Source organism: Volvox carteri (genome assembly GCF_000143455.1).
Source record: "Volvox carteri f. nagariensis unplaced genomic scaffold VOLCAscaffold_9, whole genome shotgun sequence".
Taxonomy (NCBI): domain Eukaryota; kingdom Viridiplantae; phylum Chlorophyta; class Chlorophyceae; order Chlamydomonadales; family Volvocaceae; genus Volvox; species Volvox carteri.
Window position 1 is genome coordinate 1,170,428 of NW_003307552.1, and position 14,532 is coordinate 1,184,959.

A 14,532-nucleotide genomic window follows, 5' to 3' on the forward strand; every position below is an offset into this window, starting at 1 on the left:
CCAAGCGCATAAACCGCTGAGGGCCACCTCTTCCTCTTCCAATGCCACCCACTGCCCCCTTTCGCAACTCCACCATCGAAGCCACAGCAGATGGCGGCGGCTCCACAACCGACCGGGAGCTCACCCCAATCACCTACCACCACAAACTACCACCACGCAATCTGCCATGACCTTGTTGCGCTTCCTCCGCGATTTTCCTGCCCCCATGTGTACAGCTACCATCCCATCCCGTACACACACAACGACTCGGACTCATTGCATAGGAAAACCGGCCCAGGTCGCGTTTGAATGCTTGGGTGGGGGATCCGCCTTGCCTGGGGTCTGACCTGGCTCGGCCTCGACCCGCGGTGGGTCGGGTTAAGGTGACGTGCGGCGATGGTGTGTGTGAAGATGCAGTCCTAGGCGGTTACTGCCCCCCCTGGGCCCCCCGTTTGTTCTTCATGTACTCCACGAACTCGTCCAGCAGGTAGGGCCAGGCACTGTTCTCGTCGAAGTTGGAGAAGTCGGGCTTGACGGACTGTTAGTCCGGAGGGGAGGGCCGGGCAGCAGAAACAGCAGCAGCAGCAGTACAGGATAGCAAAGTCAACGGCATATCGTACGGATATTTTATCACGCAAGGACATGCAAGTACGTACGAGCGTACCCAGCTGCCGCCAGACGACCAGTCAGTCTGTCCGTCCGTCCGTCAATCCGCGAGTCTGTTCGTCCGTCGGTCGCTCCAAAACGGTCGGCAGGACCAGTTCAGAGGGCTAAAGTGAACTGGAGAGGTTCACGTGAACGTCCATTTCATTAATTTCACAATCAGCAACTCTTACGCGGCCTCATTGACACTTTCCCACCCTCCCTTTAACCTCTCCCAGAGAAACCGGCGCGTTCGTCCAGTCCCTGATGATGCTGCCTCTTCCACCTTTTCTACCCTGCCCCCCGTGTCCCCTTCGCCCCGTCCCAAACCAGGCACGTGTATATATTTTTGTGTGTTTCCAAAACGCATCCTCCACAAGGGCGACACAGATGGGAAAAAAACCCTAGTTGTTTGTACAGGTACGCGCTAGAGGACTCTGTGCGTGTGTATGTCCGGTTGCCGGTCCACGCTTGCCTTTATAAAGTCAAACAGTTGCAGCCAAGTATCTTTGGAGATGGCCCGGTTGTGGTGCTTGGTGAGGAACTCGCACCAGTCGTCTATGAGCGGCCAGCGTTGCTCCGGAACCGAGAACAGCAACTGCCACATCGCCACAGCCGTATCCAGCATGACACATTTCTGACCTTTCTGCAGGAGTGAGTGTATATATAGCGAGCGATAGGAGAGGCACACAACACACAACAAAACACGACAGGCCAGGACGAATACAGAACATTTTCCTGTCAGGAAGGGAAGAAGCAACACGCGCCTTTGCAAACAAGGTATCACCCCTATTTCCCGCACCGTAAATGTGCGTTAAAATTGCGTGTGCGTGTGTGTGTGTGTGTGTGTGTGTGTTACACCTCCAGGTTGCGTTACCCAGATAGTGAGGCGTAACGAGTGCCCATATACGGGCCGGAGCATGTATATACCTGTAGTTGCATCTCCGAAATACAATACCAGGCAAAAAGCTAATTCTGCAACCTTTCCTTCGTGAGAACAGCTGTAGTAATACGCACCACGAGAACGCCTGAGAGCTCCTTTTTGGGGAAACATGCTCTTCGTCCCATCACCCTATCTTATCCTCCAAACCGAGCCAAGGACCTCACTCCGCCCCCGCACGGCCTACCTCCCGCGAGAAGTTGTAAGCGAACGCGTACACCTCTTTGAACTTGGCGTCCGTCTTCACCTCGGACCGCAGATCCGTCAGCTTCCGTCGGAGCTTGTCGATGCTGTCCACCCCGAGCTTCACCAGCCCCGAGGTGAACTCCTCCTTGGAGTACTCGCACATCACCGCCGCGTTCTGAACGCACCAGCACCAGCACCAGCAGCAAAATAAAACAACGACAATACACGTCATGTCCAACAGAGCTGGGCCCGGAGGGGCGCGGGGGCCCGGAGGAGGACGAGCGGTATGTATGTATGTATGTATTTCGATGATCTGAGTCGCGATGAGGGAAATGCCGTACAAATGTATGCATGCCCGCACAAGGACGTCAGGTGAGGACAGGAAGGGGGAAAACGCGGTGGGCTCAGACTTGGTCGGTTGGCAAATGGGTTGGTCGGTTGGTTAGTTAATTAGTTGGTGTCCCTAAGGAGTACCTGCATCCACGAGCCTGACTGTGTTTGCTCTCTCCCGAATGCCGCGGCCTTCCTCGTCCAGTGAACCACCGCTCAGACACACACACACACACACCCCACATGGACATGGGCACGGACATGCGGTCTCTGTGCTGTACTCTGTCATTTACGCCATCCACCACACAAACGCAACATGTCATCACCCCCCAGTGCGTGTCTAAACCCTAGCCCTGCCGGGGGCCGAGCACCGCCGCCGCCATCATGTCGTGTGTTTGGGGGGTTGGTGGGTGGAGGGGTGGCTGCCACCGCACGGCAGCGGCTGCATCAAAGTCAGAAGCTGCTGCTGTTGCGGTTGCTAGGGCCAGAACCCAACCCTTCTTCTGCCCTCCCCTCCCCTCCCCTCCTCCCTCCCCCCCAGCTCCCTTCTGGCCCTCTGCCGCCACTCACCCACCCGAACCTCGTGCACGGACCCCAACCCGCACAGCGGCCCCACCGGGAACCGTACACTGCTCATCGTGCTGCCAACAAATGCCAACAAGATCGTATAGCCTGAGGTCATGGTACGGCTTCGTACTGCTCCACTTCCTCCGTACTACGCACCTCTGCTGCATTGGTGGCTATGGTCGTGTGTACCCCCGGATAACAACACTGCCCGCGCAGGACCCACCGCTCCAAGCCGATCTCCCCAACCCCACCTGATCGGCACACTGCCCCCCACTGCCAAATCTTCAATCATATCCCCTTTCCCCATCCCCACCCGCACATTTCCCTCACCCCCTCTGTCCGCCCGCAGGTCACCCCTGCCTCAGCCTGACTCGGACCATTTCCAATCTCCGTGCAGAACGTCACACTCACACGACTACCCCTGACTCCCCGACCATACGCGGGGAGCCCCCAACCCCCCAACCTCCTCCCCCCAGCACGCCGGTGCCCCCCTCCAAGCCCCGCACCATGTAGCAGCTGATGATCAGCACCACTATGTCTGTGGGTTCCACCTCCAGCTCCTCACAAAACCGAGTGATGCCGTCCACTGAGATGACGTCATCATCAGGCTCTGAGAGGTGAGGTGGGGGAAGGGGTGGGGGAGGGTGGGCGGTTCAAGGAAGAGTCGAGTCCCGCAAGAGAAAAGGAGGGGGACGGGGTTACATGGTGGAAAAGATAAAGAAACGACTGCCGATATGCAAAGGCGGGAGGAGGGGGAGGATGGGAAGGAGATGGAGGACGAGGTGGAGGATGTGGAGGGGGAGGGGGGAGGAAGTGAAAGTGCAATACGGGCGGAACGGATGCCATTCGGGGGCCGGAGAAGGAGGCGGAGGAGGGGTGAACCTGGAGGTGGTGGCGACGAGGGGTGGTGTTACCGAGCACAGAGCGGTGGTCGGGGAAGTGAGGTGGGCGCGCGAGGCAGTGGGAAGAGGGGCGCTGCAGAGGCAATGGGTGACTGGGAGCACCTCGGCTCCACAGTGCCGCCATCTGGTCGGGGGCAGAGGGATGCGGGTGTGTTTGACCCGGGGGGGCGGATGGAGGCCGATGTGTAGCATCACGCTTGCCAGCGAAACGCGTTGTACCCGGCGGCGTTGTTGAACGGCATACGTAGCCAGCTGTTCCGGCTGAATACGGATGCGGAAATCGATGCAACGATGCAACTACGAACCAGAGAGCTGACTAAGTGGTGGATGGAGGTCCCCGGCACCCCGGGCTCGCCAGCAGCGGCCTCAGGACGTTTTGGAGGTAAGAGGGTTAAGAGGCTTTCCGCGCAGAGGTCGGCGTACCTTTGTAGCGTTGGTAGAGACCCTCAACGGCGCGGAGGTCCAGACCGCCGGAGGACGCTCCCTGCGTCGCCAAACCCGACGTGTAGAAGTGGTCGATGGCAGCCTCGACGCCCCATCCAGCATTCTTCAGGCATTCTGTGGCTGCCTTTTCGCTGCGCACCCAAGTGGAGATAAGCAGGACGTCACGCGCCAAGCGTCACTGAGCATCTATCATCATATCCCCTAGATCATACCTGCTTCCTGTAATGCTTCTGAACTGCGTAATTTTGTCCTTCTGCTGTTTTGTAAGGCGATTCTGCGTTCGTGTAGCGCGCAATAGTAGTGAAGATCCTGAACATTTTTCTGTAGTTACGCCAGGATGCACACGTACCATGGTGAAGGGCCACTTTATGGTCCGACAAGTGGTTCCACAACACAACTGGAACGGCCACTGCTGGCCGTCCCCCAAACTCCCAGCCGTCGGTTCCGCTTAGCAGTCTAGCTGTTTTGAAACGTGAAAGAAAACAAATAAATGCACTCCAAATGCTTAGGCCGTCAAGGACTGCAACAATGCACTGTGCAACACTCCGCTGGGGTATGGAGCATCATCGGGACATAATGTGTCATGTGCAGTGCAAGGCTCCGTATAGGCAAACGCAGTCCAATGGAAGGCATATGTATATCTAAAACCTTATCATTTTATGCATAACTGGTTGCTTTGATCTTCTCTTCTCTCTTTCCACCTGTCTTCGCTTGCACTGCAACTGTGGTCGCCAACCCCGTGCTCCACCTATGAAATGCTAGTATGTGCTTATAATTACAAACTTATATAAGCTTAGTAGTTAACATTTGGAGTTGGTTTCGTTTTCACCGTTGACTTCCGAAGTGCGTTGACGCTGCGAAAGCATGGAGGACACTCGGGCTCGCTGGGACCGCGCTTTCCAGGAGGCTGTAGACTACGACACTTGGGGCCAGGTTTGTCTAAGGGCGGAACTGCATGACTTACTTTCGTGTGAGGCACGCACATATTAGGACCTTCATTTTTCCTGCAGGTCGAGGAGGCTCTTGAGGGTTACCAACGCTTGCAAGTTGCTGCCGCAGCGGTAATCTTGCTGCTCAAACCTGGGGCGATAGGATGGTGGGACACGTGCAATCACGGGAACCATCTCTACCTATTTGGCGTCACCTCAAGCGGTACTATAGGCAAAAACAGCAGACACAGGTGCAAGCACTCGGCACGGGATGTCCTCTATGTTGGTCTTCTTACTCGCGTTCCTCCCCGGTTCGAACAGCCAGGTAGCGCGAACCGACAGCGCGGATAACCAGCGCACGCGCTGATCACATGACAAAGCTCACGATTTCCTCCACCGCCCTCCACTCTCCTCAGGAGTATGTGGAAAACGTACTGCAGCTACCTATGGTTCGCCGAGATGGCATCGGTAAACTCGCCACGGCCCTCAAGTACCGGATAGAGGTGAGATGACACCCCGGCGTAATGAAGGCCGCAAACCTTTGCGACGCAGCGGAAGGAAGGGAAAGTGTTCGCCGTCTACCCCGGAGGGGGGATGGGAAATGCCATTCATCATGTAATGCGAAAGGAGCAAAAGAAGCCACCTGCCGACGTTCAAAGCACCAACTGCGGCTGCGGTCCAAAGCGATGGTACTACTGGGTGCGGGGCTCCGGCATGCGAGGCGATACGTCCGTGTGTGTGTATGTGTATGGCCGCGCGCGGCTGGTGTGGCTCCTCACCCAGTTGGGCCGATGGAGACCACCATCTCGACCGGGTCAGCGGCACTGAGCATGTCCCGGGACACGAGCACACACCCCCATTCGGTAATGGCGTCCCATCAGGTGCCCTCAGACGCCGCACCCCTCCCGGAGGGGGGAATGGTTTAAATGGATGGGTTGCGTGTGCGAGGTGCTGGGAGGAGGGCTGCTTAGCGACGTGGGAAGCTCATCACAAGGCAATCCTTTTCCGGTGGTCTTGGAAATAGGTCTGGGTTGCGCATGTTGCCGTTTATCGACATGAAAACGGCGTTTGAGGTCGTCATGCGGGTCCGTCGCTGCTGTCGTGTGCTGGTGGTCGCCGTGGTGAACGTGGCGTAACTACTCCCCGCTGCAATCCAATCTCGCTGCAATCCAATGTGTCAGCCAAGCCCCTCCCTCTCCCTATCATCTATACCTACTGCTGTAGGGTGCGTAACAGCGAGCTGCGCCTTGCTGTGTCTGCTCTCCTGCCCTTCCTCCCGCCAACACACTGCTCCCCCTCCCCCTCCTTTTTCCCCCCGCGCGCCCCCCCTATCCCGATAGGAGCTGTCCAAGGGTGCCAACCGGAGCATTGGTCTGTCCAGCATGAAGAACCTCCGGGGCTTCATGAAGGAGATCATCATCAGCGACGGTGAGTGCTGCTCCTGTCCGCGGGTTGGCGTGGCGGGATGCCCGGATGGGTAGGTGGGTGTTTGTCTGTATGTGTGCATGCATGCGTGCGTGCATGCCGTGTCAAGGAAGTAGTTAGTCCGGTTGGAAGGACTTCCAACAACGACTAAAAGCTCCAGAAGCGGTGGAGGGCAAGGCCGTTGGGAGAACTTGGCTGGCTGGCTGGCATACCCCGAACCCCGAGCGCGCTGTGTCCCATGTTCCCATGTGCCGCCAGCGGCCGTCAACGGTTCATGTGTTATTCCTCCGTGGGCACACGCACGTCTTTCGAACCTCCCACATCTCTCCCCCGCCCCCGGCCCTCCCCGCGCTCGTTACTCCGCGTTCCCCTCACCAGCCGCATTTCCGCTGTCGGGGGTCCAGGCGGAGGGCACCATCACGCCCAGCCCCTCGCCCTTCGTTGCGGGGCCTGCTGAAGTGGGTGGCTGGGTGGGGCCGCGGCAGGGGGGGAATGTGCAGGGAAGGGGTTGAGGGGCTGGGCTGCAATCGTCGTGTTCGTATCCTGCGTTCTGTGGGGAGGGGCTGGGTGGAGTAATGCGGTGTTCGTATGTGTGCATGTACGTATGTGTATGTGTGTGTGTGGCTGCGGGTGTGGGGTTTTTGGAGTGGGTGTGGGGTACGAAGGTCGATTCCGTTCTCTCTTGTCGAGTCTGTGTGCGTGTGTATGTGTGGTACTTTACGGGCGAGTTTCCTCCCAGTTTCCCCGTGTCGCGACGCGCATATGTTTCACGCCTTCACACACACACACACACACGCACGCACATGTTGTACTGCAGATCCGGCAGGACCGGGACGACGACGCGGGAGCGGACGATGCGGACGGCTCGTTACGGGTAGCGCCCGCCCACCAAAGGGGTGACGTCAGCCTGGTCATCTTTATTGAGAAGTGGGGCCTCAAGGACGCGATGTCGTACACGGACCCCCGAGTCGTGGTGTCCGTGAGGGACGAGAAGGGCCAGGCGGTGGAGGCCGTACAGGTGGGTGTACGGGTGCTGCGGTACAACCGGCTCTCGTGGGGGGGGGGCGGAGAAAGTGTCCTTCAGTGATACGAGTCCTTCAGTGAACAAATCACTCGCTCATATCATTACACAAGAGAGAAAGAATAATGTATGAACTCATCCCGGCTGAATCTGATCTGGTGTCGTACCAGGATCCAAACAACCAAACGAACTACCAAAGCGGCAAGCCCGAGCGTCTCTTAGGACGCTTCCTAACAGAAAGGCCTCAGGGGGTGTGGCTTCGGTTTCGGAAAGGAAGGCCACCAGATCCAGACTTTCCTGGATCCGAATCCTGGATCCGAAATCGTAGTACGCTTCCCAGCAGTTACGGGATGCATGAAGCAGGGCATTGGCTGACGGGCGCGGGGTTAGGAGACCTGCACGTAATGACCTCCCTCCTTATTACGTGAGCGGAATGGGGTCCAGGGAGCCGGTAGTGAGGCCTTTCAAGAACGTGACGTGTGGATGAAAATGGATGTCTCTTGTTCTCCACCTCCTACCTCCACCTCCTACCTCCACCTCCTCCACCTCCACCCCCTCCATTTCCCCCTCGACATGCGCAGGAGACCCCGGTGGGCCGCTCCAACTTGAGCTACGTGTTCTTCGAGAACACCGTCTACATACAGACGCCCATCAACCAGCTGTCGGACAAGTCCGCCATCTTTTTCGAGTTTCGCCACTTCAAGCCCAAAAAGAGCAAGGTGGGCCCAGCTGGGTGGGGAGCATCGGAGTGCACCCGGAATTTCGGTGTATATCATGGAAATGCAGCTCCAGAACCACCTCACCCCCATGAGGGCCTCCTTGAGGCCCTCTTGGGCTGCTGTGCGTCAGGTTTTCCCTCCGAGCCGCCTCTCGTCCGCCGTCCCTTCCCTTCTCCTTTGACTGCAGAAAAGCATCAAGGCGTATTGCTACATGGAGATGGATGAAATCAAGAACGGCCCGGTTACACTCGAGGTGGGGGGTCCTCCGGGGGATATCACCTCTGATGGGCTTCAGGGTCGTTACTGGGAAGGTCGTTTCAGCAGCACTACGTGGGTGGTACGCTGCGTGATTGACACGCTGCATGCTACGATGCTGCGTCAGTCCGCGGATGGTGATGTCCGCTTGCTGTATGTGTGTGCCCCCTTCCTTCATATGGCCTCATTGCTCGGCTGTGTGTTGCTCGTAACCCAGGTGTACAAGAAGCCCGCCATTTACAAGCGCAACAAGAAGCCCGCGCTGTTGAGCATCAAGCCGCTGTACCTGCACCTCGACCTCACCGTACAGCAGCGGAGCTAGCTGACAAACCAACGAACAAAGTAACTAACTAACTAACAAACTAGGCAGCCACTACGATGATAGCAGTATCGTGGCGTCCCTCCATCCTCCGCCATCATGGGATCTAGAGAGAGTGAGAGAGGAGAGAGGGGGTTACCTGGCTTACATCTTGTTCCCTTGTCACTTTGCCCGCTTCCACGCAACGCCCATTTTCGCCCATTTGTTAGCTTTCTTGCTTTCTTGCTTGATTGTTTGTTTGTTTACTTCTTTATGTGGCTACGAAGCCCTCCGAGGGTTATATTAGTTGTGCCTGTGGGGAATGTGAACGGGATGTGAATGGGATGTGATGGCCTCCCACGACGGGGTGCTTCAGCCGGTGCGGACCTTCCTAGCTGACTGAACTGTGGCGAGCACCCCACGGGCCGCGCCACGGCAGTGGTGACGTGGCGTGGCATGACGTAACGTAACGTGCATGGGGACCAGATGTTCAGCGCTTTGTGGTGCAGCGAAGAGCTGGGGTGGCCTTGCGGTCGCTGGGTGGATGGGTGGGTGGGTTGTCGGTCCACTGAATGGTGTGTTGGGGCCTTCGATGAGGGGATTTCCGCCCTTCAGCGTAGTTAATAGATGGGAACTTCGCGCTCGTGTGTTCGTAAGTACATATGGAACATATGACCTTGCGGGTGGTGTATAGCGATGTACGAAAAAGGTGGGTGGGTGTGCGGTGTGTGTGTGTGTGTGTGTGTGTTGGGCTTGTGGTGTCTGCGTGATGTACTGTGCATGCGGGGGTTGGCTTGGAAATGGGAATCGCGAACCTGTTGCTGATGTTCGCTGGTGCTGCTGCCCTAGAACGAACATACCGCGGTAGGATATGACATGGGGTGAGGCATCTGATGTGATGCTAGCGGGGTGCGGCGCGATGGCGAACGGAGGAAGAAGCCTGTAAGATCTCCCTCCCTGCTGCCTCACACGCCGTAGCCCTCTAGCCGGATAGGGCCCCGTAGGGGGATAGGAACGGAAACCCCGCAGAGACTGCCCAGGTCAGGATGGGCTATGAAGCCATCGCGGTTCAGCAGCGGCTATGCTGCGGGGGGGCCCTGCGTTGCCCGGGTGTTGTGTGGTCGGGAAGAGCTGCAGAGCACCTGTACACTAGGTAGTATGTGGGTTGTCGGTGCGGCTGTGCGCGTGCGATGTTCTTCACTGTGACCTTGGGTGGGTATTACTGAGTTGCCGCTCTTTCTATTTGCTGAATGGCGGTCTGCACTGTTGATGATGGGGTCATCGACAAGGTCTCCCTCTCTCTCTCTCTCTCTCTCTCTCTCTCTCTCTTTCTGGTGCGCACGCTCTGCTGCAAGAGAAGAAGAAAACCAACTAATGCCGTCGTTTAGCTTGTAGCTCGCTAACGGCTCCCATGGCGAGACAGTAAAATTTTGCCTTCAGCTCCACCGCCGCACCCACGGGTGGCGACCTTGGGGTAATTAAGCATGTGCACGGTGCCGTTTCGGTGGTTGCATATATGCCCTAAACTTTCACGGAGGTAATGATATTGATCTTCCTTGCCGTGTCGAGCAGCTGCAGCACGTATGACCGTTTGTACGGCATACGGTCAATGCTCGTAAAGAGTTCCCGGGATGCTCATGGTGTGTCATTACGACATCCCTTTTGCCTATCCTGCGGGTGCGAAGGCATCGGCTGTTTTTGCGATTCCGCCAGCAGCAGCGGCATGTTCGGGTGTCCGACAGGTGGGCTTGCGGAAGGGTGCTAGGATTAGGTGTGTGGCTGTGCTCTTGTCAAGGTGATGCTAAAATCACCCGGTTCCTTGCGTGAGATGGCGATTGGCGGGCTGGGAAGTGTCTACGGGATCTGACGTCCAATCGCCGTACAGCAGTATGCGCTGTAGACTGACCTTCCTGCCCAGGTGCAAGAGTTGTAGTGAGCGATACTATTTGCCACATGCTACCTAAATCGACTTTTAGATTGCGTCCTACATTGCCTCGTGCTTGCTTGCATCATCTCCTAAAGCCGCTTGGGATGACAATTTGGCTAAACGATTCCCGATGATGCCGCTGCGTCCCCAAGGGTTGTCATCCTGCAACTCGCGGCGGACAGTTTGTGTAAGCAAAGGCCGACCTGTGAATGAGCCAATAGAAAACTTTGCATCGCGGACATCAACGCATTATTCAGCATCTACCTCACAATGCACATCAATATTAGCGGTACATAGCAGGAGGTGTGGAGCTGTGGCAGCGCGGCGACGAGTGGTGAGCATGACTGCTTGCTCGGAGTGAGCCCTAAACGCCCATGATGGACGTAAAGTTCAATCGAATATTGCAGATTTCGAGGGCTCTGTTTGATCCACCTCCTTTCCAGCCAGAGAAACTCGCGGTCTTGCTTGCAGCGGGCACCACCGTGTTGGAGCCAGCTCCGCCGCTCAGTCGCAAGTACACGTTGACGCATAATGACATCACCGGCAATTTACGGCTCACGATAGGACCGGAATACAACATGAAGCAGATCTCTGGCTTTTACACCCGTCTCCTGCGCGATGAGGTGGTTGCAGAATGGGTGAACGTCGGTTCGTCGGGCTTTGCTCTCCACGTCTATTGCCACGTAAGCGGCGAGGAGAGATGGCTTGCACCCCCGCTGCTGCGCAACTACATTTTCCGACGGGAAATGCCTCTGGTACGTTTATGGAACCCCATCCTGACGTTGCGCGCTGGGTATTGGCCCGCATCGGAGCGCCACCATTTCCTCCAAACCCGCTGCCTGCCGACCTGTGGTGGTTACGTTCTAGCAGGAAGGTTCAGCGGCAACGAAGGGCACAGCAGGCACTTTACCTGGGCTGAAGAAAAAGCCACCTTCCCCAAGTATTGTCCTACCACACGCGCAACATGTGTTCTGGGAAGTCAGGCCTCATTCTGAAAGTATGCGTTGCTGCTCTTCCCACCGCTTCGGGAACAGTCCCGCACCATCACCCCATATCCCCGCGCCCGTTCCAAACTCATCGTTCTGGCCCGCGATTCTTTTTTAATCCTGATCCATACATCTACTCCTCGGCCTACCTCCCAATTCCTTTACCTCCTCCATCTCATACCACCCCCTTCACACCCCTACCTTACACCCCTACCTCTAAAATTACCCGACCGTGATGTAGGTTCTCGACACGCTTGTTTACGCGGATCGGGAGCTGCTGGTCGCCCAGCCCGCACTGGCTCAGGCCCAGGTATATGTGCACTTCCAGTCCACTGTCAAGGTGAGCGGAGGCAATCCTGGTGCACCCCTTGCATGAACGCATGCATGCATGCACCCTCCATAGGGACCCCATGACCACACACACCACACATACATACATACATACATACATACACACATTCACACGCACACACGTACATACATTCACACGCACAAAAGCGACGTTCTCCCGCGCGCTCCTTCAAGGGCCATCCACTTCAACCACCACCATCATCATTACCCCCACTCCTGTCCCTACCCCGAAGGCAGCCCACCTCCGCTGCCTCCGACCCCGTCGCCACTGCCCCCACTGCCTCTTCAGGAACTGGACACAGTGGAATTCTGGGGTGTGCTGGGCGACCGGTCGACCTGGCCTAAGGGCCCCACATCCATCTTGCTGCGTATGATCTACGCGGTGGTTGGCTGGCCGCCGTCACTGTCCGCTCAGCCAGCAGACCTCTCCATAGACCTGCCCTCAGAGCTGCGGGATGTGGAGGCGGCGGTGCGGGAACAACAACAACAACAACAACAACAACAGCAACAGTTGTTACAACAGCAGGAATCGGAGCTGGCATTGGGGTGGGAGGGCCGGTGGCGGGGGTCGGAGCAGGGCCAGGGCCAGACGGAGGGCAGCCAGTGGGGGGCGCGACAACAGCAGCTGCGTCAGTCGGCGCCGGGGGAGAAAGAGGATGAGGCGGAATGGACGACGGAGCCGCCGCAGCAGCAGCAGCAGCAGCACGGCGCCGGTGCCCTCCTGACAGCCCCCGGCTCCGCTCCCGGCTCCCTGCGCGCGTTGTCCAATACAGCTCTCGGGACTGGTAGTAGCGCCAGCAACAAGAGCAACGGCACGAATGGTTTCGGAGCTGATGGCTCCTTTGCCAGCAGCAGTAGCATTAGCGGAAAGGAGTTTGCTGCACCATCGGCTGTTGTGGCAGGCTTGGATAGCTCTACGGGTAGCAGCAGTGGTGGTGGTGGTGATGGTGGCGTCGTCGGCTCGAAGCCGGGGGCAGTCGCTTCCACTGCCACCGCTGCTGGGGCAGAAGCGGATGCCTGTCTGGCGCCTGTCAGTGTCGTACAGTGCTCCGGAGCTAGCAACAGCGCTGCCACAGGGGAAGGTACGGAAGGTGTTGGAGCCGTTGGCGGCGGGGCCAACGGTATTGGGCCAAGCAACGGTCACCACGGCAATGGCAGCAGCGGTGGAGGCGAGAGGCGTAGGGGGACGGCAACGGGTTGTGTTGGCGGAGGCGGCGAGAGGCTGGGGATGGAAGGCGCCTGTGCTGGGGCCCATCGCGACCAGGACGGCGGTAGCGTGCAGGGGGCCGGTCTTGCAGACAGCGTGGGTACGAGTGCGGGCGCAGGCGGGTCGTGCAGTACGGCTGTCGGGGCGGCGGCAAGCTCAACTTCATCAGCAGCCGCGGCAGTGGGGGGAGAGAGGGGCGGGGGAAGGCTGATCCGCACGCCGATCGTGGCCGCAGCGGCGATCGATGGCTCGACGGTGGTGACTGATCCGGCTTCCACTGCCCGGTTGGCCTCGTGGGAGCCCGGGGACTGCGGGGATGAAGGTGTTGCGCCGTGCACTGGGGAGACATCGGGGTGTCGTTGCGGGATGTCACCAGGCCCGAGTGCGGCAGCTGAAGGTAGAAACGAAAAGGAGGGGGAGGGGTTTGGTAAGCCACCGGGTGCGGGACCGCGGCCGGGTACATCAGCGGTTATGGACAGGTTTGAGGACTACCTCCTGCAGCAGCAGCAGCAGCAAAGGGGTAGTAGCAGTAGTAGCAGCGGCGGTGTGGAGCCGGTGCTTGCCGTACCGCCCGTCGTAACGTCTGCAGTGGCGCCAGTTGAGCGGGGACTGGAGCTGGCGGTTGCGCGGGTGACAGTTATGCGGTCCTCGTCCTCGTGAGATGTGCTTTCACCACATCGCGCGTTGCGGGGGAACGTGTGGGGATAGCCGTCCGGGGGAACCACCTGAGGTCACGGGTCTCCACCGGCCTAAGGGCGGAAATGTGTTTGTGGTGCTCGATGGTGCGGCACATGTGTACGGCATATACAGCGCAGGATGCGCTTTCCGATGTACGGTATGACTAACCGGCGGCGGCTCTGCAGAGTGGCACGTCGGTCTTTGTTTGGACGTTTTCCTTCCCTTTGAAAGGACACTGCGGGTGGTGCGGACGGTTGCCGCTGCTGCTGCTGCTGCTGCTGCTGGCGCTTTCCCCGGTGCGCCTAAGGTCAGAACATATGCCTGGAAATGGGCGGCAAGTAGCAGCAACAATAACAACATGAGCAACATTAACTTCTTCTTGATTTGTAGGTACTGGTGAACGGATCTTTTATTCTGTTGCTTCTAGTAGACAGGTTACGTAGTGCAGGGAGAAAGAGCGAGAGGGAAAAGAGAGGAGAGCGGCTCCGCTCTGTTTATCAAGTCGTTGTAGTTCCACTGTAGAGGTTTCGGAAAAGCGAGAGTCGCGGGCTGAAATGCCGCACGGTGGCCGTTTGTTGTGTGTGTCCTGTCGTGGGATTGGCGTCTTTCGCCTTTTCGGGACTCGCGTGCGGAAAGGTCTGTGCGGCGCTGCGCGTTTCAGCGCGCGTGGCGGCGCTCGGAGGAAGCTTTGATCCGGGTTTGGCCAACGCTAGGCAAACAGCTGCAGATCATGCGAATATGTGAAT

The 14,532-nt window shown here is 57.9% G+C and overlaps 3 protein-coding genes across 3 annotated transcripts; 2 read left to right on the plus strand and 1 right to left on the minus strand.

Moving 5' to 3' along the window:
• Positions 1-406: 406 nt before the first annotated feature.
• On the minus strand, positions 407-4,176 carry VOLCADRAFT_88591 (uncharacterized protein; the record flags this gene model as incomplete). Its single annotated transcript, XM_002948299.1, has 8 exons — positions 407-517; positions 1,091-1,267; positions 1,749-1,892; positions 1,933-1,990; positions 3,056-3,254; positions 3,649-3,670; positions 3,970-4,030; positions 4,130-4,176. The coding sequence occupies 8 exons, from the start codon at positions 4,174-4,176 to the stop codon at positions 407-409; spliced, it is 819 nt and encodes a 272-aa protein (XP_002948345.1).
• A 518-nt stretch (positions 4,177-4,694) lies between these two features.
• Positions 4,695-9,158, plus strand: VOLCADRAFT_120601 (uncharacterized protein). Its single transcript, XM_002948152.1, has 9 exons — positions 4,695-4,923; positions 5,001-5,051; positions 5,336-5,422; positions 6,260-6,347; positions 6,723-6,802; positions 7,162-7,362; positions 7,947-8,084; positions 8,272-8,337; positions 8,557-9,158. The coding sequence occupies exons 1-9, from the start codon at positions 4,855-4,857 to the stop codon at positions 8,659-8,661; spliced, it is 885 nt and encodes a 294-aa protein (XP_002948198.1). The 5' UTR covers positions 4,695-4,854; the 3' UTR covers positions 8,662-9,158.
• VOLCADRAFT_103823 (uncharacterized protein) lies at positions 9,154-13,768 on the plus strand (the record flags this gene model as incomplete). The annotated part of the gene is made up of 5 exons (XM_002948153.1): positions 9,154-9,346; positions 10,323-10,379; positions 11,036-11,247; positions 11,792-11,890; positions 12,191-13,768. The coding sequence occupies exons 1-5, from the start codon at positions 9,334-9,336 to the stop codon at positions 13,766-13,768; spliced, it is 1,959 nt and encodes a 652-aa protein (XP_002948199.1). The 5' UTR covers positions 9,154-9,333.
• Positions 13,769-14,532: the final 764 nt, after the last annotated feature.